The sequence below is a fragment of the Podarcis bocagei genome, assembly GCF_964188305.1.
Source record: "Podarcis bocagei genome assembly, chromosome: 2".
Lineage (NCBI taxonomy): Eukaryota > Metazoa > Chordata > Lepidosauria > Squamata > Lacertidae > Podarcis > Podarcis bocagei.
In genome coordinates this window covers 14,335,358-14,344,237 of record NC_138126.1, presented here as the reverse complement: position 1 = coordinate 14,344,237, position 8,880 = coordinate 14,335,358, and the positions used below count along the sequence as shown (strand labels likewise).

Here is an 8,880-nt window from a genome sequence, read left to right as displayed (position 1 = left end):
TTATGGTCCAGCTCTCACTTCCATACATCACTACTAGGAAAACCATAGCTTGAACTATACGGACCTTTGTTGGCAAGGTGATGTCTCTGCTTTTTAAGATGCTGTCTACGTTTGTCATTGCTTTTCTCCCAAGAAGCAGAGGTCTTTTAATTTCGTGACTGCTGTCACCATCTGCAGTGATCATGGAGCCCAAGAAAGTAAAATCTCTCATCGCCTCCATTTCTTCCCCTTCTATTTGCCAGGAGGTGATGGGACCAGTGGCCATCATCTTCGGTTTTTTGATGTTGAGCTTCAGACCATATTTTGCGGTCTCCTCTTTTACCCTCATTAATAGGTTAATTCCTCCTCGCTTTCTGCCATCAAGGTTGTGTCATCTGCATATCTGAGGTTGTTGATACTTCTTCCGGCAATCTTAATTCTGGCTTGGGATTCATCCACTCCAGCCTTTCGGATGTTGAATTCCACATAGAAGTTAAATAAGCGGGGAGCAATATACAGCCTTGTTGTACTCTTTCCCAATTTTGAACCAATCAGTTGTTCCATGTCCAGTTCTAACTGTAGCTTCTTGTCCCACATATAGATTTCTTATGTTAAGGAAATTAGGGGGGGGCACATCTTTAAAGTTATTAAATGTTACAGATATTATGCCTGAATGTATCCGTTCAACTTGACAGCTCAGGGAAGTTACCATATTTTTTGCTCTATAAGACTCACTTTTGCCCTCCTAAAAAGTAAGGGAAAAGGTGTGTGGGTCTTATGGAGTGAATGCAAGCTGCACAGCTATCACAGAAGCCAGAACAGCAAGAGAGATTGCTACTTTCACTGCGCAGCGATCCCTCTTGCTGTTCTGGCTTCTGAGATTCAGAATACTTTTTTTCTTGTTTTCCTCCTCCAAAAACTAGATGCGTCTTGTGGTCTGGTGCGTCTTATAGAGCGAAAAATACGGTACCTAGCTTTAAAAATAACATAAAATCAACACCTTTGCCAGTTTCCTCCATTCCAAAGCTATTTTCCCCTTGAAAAAGGACTCCAGGAAGTGTCCAGGGGTGACAGTTGCTGAGCTGGGCCAAGGAAAGCCTAATCCTATCACCAAACGTGCCAAGGGGCCAGACATGCAAAGGAAGTTCTATTGTACTTTGGGTGATGGGACTTCAGAGGTGTTTGCCTATGCTAAGGGAAGTTTCTCTTAGACTTAGGCAAGAGGTTCCACTCTGACAGAAGCCTCAGAGGAGGCTGGATCTTTCCTCATAACTCATCGCTGGAGGCATAAGCTGCAGAGCTCTCACGGAAGGAAGCTTAAACTTGAGAAGCCAGTGTGTTCTTGCTGGAGATGGTTGGAGAAGCAGCAGCAGCAGTTGCAAATAAGTCATGCAATGTTGAAGAAGCTTAGGATCTCCCTCTGGGACGAGGGATAGGAAAGCTGACTGAATTACATAAAGGACTGAACATTGTTTGCAGTGTGCTACTTTATCATGCTTATCTTATTGTTAGACTGTTTAAGACTGTTCTGCGGTAAAGCTTCAAAACTTATTTTTGTGATGGAGAGAATTCATTTCCACACAAGGTCCAGATCAGGAATTCCACTGAACAACTTTAACAGCAAGTACTTGAAGGGACGTGGGTGGTGCTGGTTGTTAAACCACAGAGCCTAGGGCTTGCCGATCAGAAGGTCGTGGTTTGAATCCCCACGACGGGGTGAGCTCCCGTTGCTCGGTCCCTGCTCCTGCCAACCTAGCAGTTCGAAAGAACATCAAAGTGCAAGTAGATAAATAGGTACCGCTCTGACGGGAAGGTAAACGGCGTTTCCGTGCGCTGCTCTGGTTCGCCAGAAGTAGCTTAGCCATGCTGGCCACATGACCCGGAAGCTGTACGCCGGCTCCCTTGGCCAGTAAAGTGAGATGAGCGCTCCAACCCCAGAGTTGTCTACAACTGGGTCTAATGGTCAGGGGTACCTTTACTTGAAGGACCAAACCAAGAATTACAACAATCTCTTCCTCAAAATGGTTCAGCCTCCACCACCTTTACTGCAGTCAACTGAAGGCAACCAACTAGGCCCTGGGGCCCCCGATCTTTCTCACTGCCAATGAAAACTAATAAATGAAAAGGAAGAGAACCTACCCATATCACACTGACACAAACACCTTGCATATGAACTTTGTAAAATAATGAAAGTGTACTACCCCTCCCCCCCTGCTTGCTCTCCCCACCTCTCAATTCCCCAACCTTACACTGTATACAACATTAAAGTCTGTCTGTCTGTGAATTTTTATGATATCCAAACAGAGTAGCTTGAATTGAATTGAAGAAATTTATTACGGTCATAGACCAGAAGAAAGGGGGGGGGGAAAGGCAGCAATAATTTACAAGGGAATGATGGTGTCAGTTAAAAGTTGTAAAATTATACATAAAAACAATACACATATACACCCACACCCACACACACACATATATACATACTCATATATGCACTACAGTATATGTATGGGCTTAAAAAAGGGGGGGGCTTATCCAGGGGTCAGATCTTTTACTTTTTTACAGCTAATGCCCTCCGCTTGATCGCGGCCGCAGAAAACTTGGCCACTTTCAGTGTTACTTCTGGGTTTTTGTCTCCTAGTAGGATTTTCAGCCGCTGAGATTCAGATCGACCTGGAAATTTCTGAACGATAGGGGAGATAAACAGTAACCTGATATCCCCGTAAAGGTCGCAAACAGAGTAGCTTATAGTTAGGAAGCCAACACCCATCCTTCAGATGTGAAGGAAATAAGCACCTATCCTATCCTAAAAGACATCTGAAGGCATCCCTGTTTAGGGAAGTTTTTAATATTTAATGCTGTACTGTTTTTAACACTTGATTGGAAGCTGCCCAAAGTGGCTGGGGAAACTCAGCCAGATGGGTGGGGTATAAATAATAAATTATTATTATTATTATTATTATTATTATTATTATTATTATTATTATTATTTAATGATCTTCCTCTGTTTCACTTCAGATAATTCGGTGGGGCCTCTTCTCAGTTCATTCTATTCTGGATCAGTGTCTTAATCCTTTGAAGATTTTGTATATCACAGAATAGTCATTGAGATGTCCCCAGATGTTGTTGTCCAGTTCCCATCAGCTTCAGCCAGCAGGGCAGACAGTCAAGGATGATGGAAATTGTAATCTGGACCTCACCACCTTGACTCTGCTGCCCTATATCCTTCCCATTGAAAGAAATGTGAAAATTAATTTTGTACGCTATTTATCCTGGTCTGGTGCATGCAATGTCTTTTGTTTTGCAGCTGTGTGATTTGTGCTCATATTGTATTGTGGTGGCCATTGGCTATAAACAATAACATTTATAGATACAGTCGATTGAAATGCAAAAATAAGTAATAAAATATATAAAATGATTTTATTTTTTTGGTCCTCACTCCCAAATGGTGTGTGTGTTTTTGCTTATATTGTGCTTTTGGTTATATTGGGGGTGGCGTGGGGAGTGGAGAAGTATGAAAGCCAAAAATGCTCCCCTCCTCTGTTAAATTGATGCAGGAGACCAGAGGCAGTGAATGAAAAAGCAGGGAAAGAGGAAACCCTCCAAGTGCCACTGTTTAGAATTAGAGAATGGAGTTATCCAACCCCCGGGCCTCTGAAGGCCATCCTGTATAGGAAAGTTTTTTAATGTTTAATGTTTTCTAATGTTTTTTATATATGTTGGAAACTTCCCAGAGTGGCTGGGGCAGCGTAATAAGATGTGTGGTGTATAAATAGTAAAATAATATTTATGGAATGGGATGTCCCTATTTTCATCAGAGAAATGTTGGAGGGTTTGGAAAGGTCGGTTGCTGGAGCTAAGTGATTGCATGATCCCAACCAGCAGAGCTGGGAACTGGACTGCCTCCTCCAGCTACCCATTCGGGCTGCAGGCATAGCTGTCAACCTTCCCTTTTTTGCCGGAAATTCCCTTATTCCAGTGCCATTTCGCGCTGCTATCCCGGATTGTTAGGTATCCTGTAGAGTAGACTGTCCCCGGGACAGGTGAGGCTGCTGATCCCTTATTTTCAAACCTGAAAATTGACAGCTGTGGCTGCAGGGTGGCATCGTCCCAGCTTTCTGGAAATATTTACTGATGAGGAAGTGACTGCACATCGGATCACAAGGAGACTTATTTGTGCAACATTCTGGATATCTTATAAGATGCCAGGTAGATTCCAATGATACAATAAATTTTGAGGGACAGCGCAAGGGGGCGCATCCAGCCTCGCAGCCTCCCAGGGCCCAACCCACAGCCAGCGAGCTCCGATGCTCAGAGAGGCAGGAAACGGGGCCAGCCAGGGGGACTCGAGAGCGGCTGCACTTTCCTGTCCCCCGCCGAGGAGAGCGGAGGAGCAGCGGCCCGTGGCCGGGCGAGTTTCCCCGGAGAGGAGCCGGATTCCGGTGCAGGGACGGAGCGAGGAGTCCGAGGTGCAGGAGGCGGGGGGGGGGAGGAGGAGGAGAGCACGTGGGCCTGGCAGGATCAGGCCCCGAGTGGAGTCAGAGGCTGCAGGGCGCCCCCCCCCCCAACCGGGCAGGAAGGGGAAGGGGCGCAGCTGAGGGGCAGGGCATCTGCAGGAGGGCACAGGGGCAAACATCTCTGGCTCAGGCTGGCACGGACCCTGCCGGAGACCCTGGGGAGCTGCTCCCTTCAGTCCTGAGCTCAAGGGGCAGAATGAGGGGTCCAAGGCAGCTGCTGCTTCGCGGTGGACGATGCATATAGTCGCCCGGGGCTTTTGCCGCCCCTCTCCCTGTCCCTCAGCAGGGAGCCCCGTCCTCTTCCACGGTCCTCCCCACGGCGGACAGGGAAGGGGAGGCAGGGGGGAATGGAAGAGCAGTGCAGCAAGGAGGTGTCCCTCTCACTCTGCAGCCCCCCTGACACCCTTTGCAAGCCTCCACTACTGCCCCCCCTTCCTTTGCCAGTGCCATTGATAAATCTATCACCCTTATTTGTGAATTGGTCTGATCGCCTTTGAAAGCTCTCTTTGCCACCACCATCACCGCATCTTGTGGCAATGATGTGCAACAGATTCATTTAGCAAGGAAATGGCTTCTTTTGCCTGCCCCAAATCAAGGTACACTGTGCCTACGCATGGAGGCTCTGTTGATCTGTCACAGCTAATAAAACAGCTAATAGATCTATTTCCCGGAGAACGCATCTGATCTTTTCCCAAGCTGTCAAAGCTAGTGACCTCTTGTGTCTGCGTGTAAATAAGTGAGACTTATTTATTCATTAATTGTTTTATTTCCACCTTCCTCAGTAAGGCAGCAGAGTTTTGAGATGAAGGCTGAGGGTTGAAGTGGGTGAAAGTTTTGAGAATGCAGAAGAAAGGAGGATTCTTAAGAAGTGTGGCATACGGAAATGAATTAATGATAATAAATACGTTGAAGACAGTATTGTAAAAGACTGAGGAAGGCGAAATTGAAATTAGCTATTCATTTTCAGATTATTACTCATTTCATTTCTATACTGCTTCATATTTTTAAGGGAAAAAATCTCAAAGCAATTAAAGGGAAATCTCATTGCAGGTTGTGTCCATAGGATATTGAGAACATTGTAGATCCAGGAGTTCTCTCCTCCTGATAGTCTAAGATTTGATTGTTCTTTCCGATAGTACAGGAGGAACGAAACGTTTATGGTAAAGCTGCATTGATTCTGGAGGCCACATTCCAGTGAGCTTTGTGACCAACGTATGCACATGCATGCGCACACAGAAAAGAGATGCAGACCATAAAGTCACATGCACACACGCCAGAGGTGCTGCACAAACTCACCAGACATGCCATCTAGCATACATACAAGTCTTGCAAACACAATCAGCATGTTTAGACCTTCCAACCCCAGTCTTTGTGGGAGGAGAAATAAGAGCACAAGAAGACCCTGCTGAATTAGCAAGGAGATCTGTGGGGAAAAGACCCTTCTGATTGTTCTTTAGAAATCCTCTTTAAAGAGCAGCCAGAGGGATCATTTATTTTCCTTTTGCCCCATTTCAGCACTGTGCTTGTTTGTGGTGAAATTGGAGTTGAAAAGATCTCTCTAAGGGCCCCTTAGGCATCTTTCTCTCCAGGACAGACAGAGATCATCATCCTATGATCAGATCAGGAGATGGAAATGGCAGGGACTAGCAGGACACACCCTGAGGCTTGGCAAGCCATATGCAGCCAATGGACTGCAAGTTAGAATATCTTCAGTAAAGAGTTTGTGACCATCAAATATAAAATATTTTGGAGTGGGTTGTTTGATTTTGTTGGTCAATATTCCTTTTGTCTGTTTGTTTATTAGACTGTGCAGATCCCATACATTTAAAGCATGTGGCTTCCCCCAGAGAACCACAGGACCTGTAGTTTATTGCTACAGTTCTCAACACCCCTAACAAACTGCAGCTCGCTGGATTTCTTGGGTGAAGCCATGTACTTTAAATGTTAGCTGGGTCTGTTGCAGCCTTAATCATATACAAGGATCTGTTGCTGCCTTTCCAACATGCTAGAAGTTGCAGCCAGGATCAGCATTCCCTGTCCACTGAACATGCTCAGTCCTCTCAATGGGTTGTTTTTGGATTTCCCTCCCACTGCCTTGGTTCCCCCCCCCCAAAAAAAATATTATTTGTACTTCCATAAACCTTGATGTTTCCCCCAGTCTTTGAATAACTTCCCCTCGTCCCTGGGTGGAGCTGTTTGGGTGACATAATGATTGTCATTCACATCCTGAACATTAGAAATAGAAAGAGTAATAATATATTTCAAAAACTGGCAAATGGTTAAAAAATGTGCTTTTGTTTTTATTCTTGGGTTTTATTTTACTTTGTGTTTACTTCTTTTCCAGCAGGGTGGCGTAAAAATGGAAGAGCAGGGACCCAGGAGACCCATTCAAAGGGAGAGACTGGAGTGCAAAGGAAAGAAACCTCCTGCCAGCCAAGTTGGGACCATCAGGGATCTTCTGCCTCGGGCAGATTTATATCATATTAAGCAGGAGCCAGAGGAGGGGCAGCCGCAGCAGCACTGGGATGCCCAGAAGCAGGATTTCCTGAAGACGATGCAGCCCCCTCGTTCAGGGTGGGAAACCGCACAGGCTCCCAATTTTCCCCACTCTGGGGATGGTGTCCTCTCCTTCAGGGGAGCTGCGGATGCCAGTCAGAGGCCCAGTGGGAGAGCAGGGGGGACAGACCAGACCCTGCTCCCAGACACTGAGGGGCTTCTGGGAAAGGTAAGTGCCCTCCTCTCACCTGGGTTTCCAGCACCTGGAGGTCACAGCTCCACTGCCTCTAGACATGGAGGTTCTGTTTAGCTATGGTGGTGAATATTCCTCCTCCCTGCACTTTCTCTCTAATCCACTTAAAAAAGGCTTTCTGGACGAAAACCTACATGGGAGGTTTGCGATCATATCTCCTGCTATTCTTACTTTACTTAAACAACTGCAGGGGTCTCTGAATTTTATCAGAGCAGAAGCTGTGTCAGAAGAGGGGTCCTTCCACCAAACCCCGTTTTCCTCCTCTAAATTGCCTCCATTTCCAAAATGCTCTTTTCTCCCCACTGAGGTAAAAATCTTGGCACGTCCTGCAGCCTCAGCAATCCCAAGTGTAGTCGCATTAAATAAGACTGGCCCATCTTGCAAGGTTGTTGCAAGATTTATTAAGATAATGGCCAGGTTCAGGTGACTGAATCACAGCCTGAAAAGCCGGGTTAAAAATAGGAACAGTTTTTAATGCATTGCTGCAGCAAAGTTACAATAAAACCTAAGTTGACCCACGTTTAAACCCAAAAACTCTAGCCGCCACCGCAGTCTCCTGGCCCCCACAACCAGAATGCATCACTCCAGGAAGGACCCCCACCCAACCTTTAGTGAGAGAGGGCAAAAGAAAAGGACTCTAAATGGGTAGTTGCACAAATTTACCAGCTGTGGTCCTGCACTGGCAGCAAGGCTAACAAACAGGGGAGCTGGGAATGTGCTGGTCCCGTATCTCCCTGCATCTGCCTCCTGACCTAATTGTCCCAGCTTACCTCATGATTGGGCCGGCCCTGAGGGTGAACTGTGATGAAACCAGGCAGTCTCTTATGAGCCATAACTAACAAACTTTCCATTTTGCCCAAACCAGGAAACTGCAGCTGGCAGCTTTGGAATAAGCTGGGATATTAAGCTAACTTCAAACTTTGCTTGGTCAAAACAGGAAACTCTGGTTGATCAGTGGCTTCGTGGTTTGACTGTTCCCACTGATAGCAGTAAAAATAGGAAGCCCTGTTGCATTCAAAGGGGTTGTTTGGACAGAGTCTGTGATCAGCATGCCAATCAGGACAGGCTTAAAAAGGTAAAGGACCCCTGACCATTAGGTCCAGTCGTGGCCGACTCTGGGGTTGCGGAGCTCATCTCGCTTTACTGGCCGAGGGAGCCGTCGTACACTTTTCGGGTCATGTTGCCAGCATGACTAAGCCGCTTCTTGCGAACCAGAGCAGTGCACGGGAACGCTGCTTATCTTTCTGTCAAAGCGGTACCTATTTATCTACTTGCACTTTGATGTGCTTTCGAACTGCTTGGTTGGCAGGAGCAGGGACCGAGCAACGGGAGCTCACCCTGTCGCGGGGATTCGAACCGCCAACCTTCTGATCGGCAAGTCCTAGTGCCACCCACGTCCCAGGATAGGCTTCGGAAGCAATTATTATTATTATTATTATTATTATTATTATTATTATTATTATTATTATTACTTTCATCCTGCCTATCTGACTGGGTTACCTCTGCCCATCTGGGTAGCTTCCAACAATACAAAAACAAGCAAAACTTTCCCTGTAAAAGGCTGCCTTCGGAAGTCTTCCATTTCGTAGAAATGGCCTTCGGTTTTAAAGAATTGCCCTCTTTAAGGAATCACTTGGTGTA

The 8,880-nt window shown here is 46.2% G+C and overlaps 1 protein-coding gene and 1 long non-coding RNA gene across 14 annotated transcripts in view; one reads left to right on the top strand and one right to left on the bottom strand.

Moving 5' to 3' along the window:
* Positions 1-8,880, bottom strand: part of LOC308581284 — an 89,066-nt gene that overhangs the window by 2,935 nt on the left and 77,251 nt on the right. The gene's annotated exons all lie outside the window — the stretch shown is intronic.
* LOC308580343 (uncharacterized protein) overlaps positions 1-8,880 on the top strand; it is a 117,563-nt gene that overhangs the window by 43,776 nt on the left and 64,907 nt on the right. For 6 of the 13 annotated variants that reach the window (XM_081181729.1, XM_081181727.1, XM_081181731.1 and 3 more), the window contains 2 exons: positions 6,835-7,215; positions 8,177-8,314. The exons of 3 other annotated variants lie outside the window; for them this stretch is intronic. In XM_081181729.1, coding sequence (XP_081037855.1) covers positions 6,835-7,215; positions 8,177-8,314 — 519 coding nt within the window. 4 more of the 13 variants (XM_081181733.1, XM_081181732.1, XM_081181720.1 and 1 more) reach the window with 4 other exon arrangements.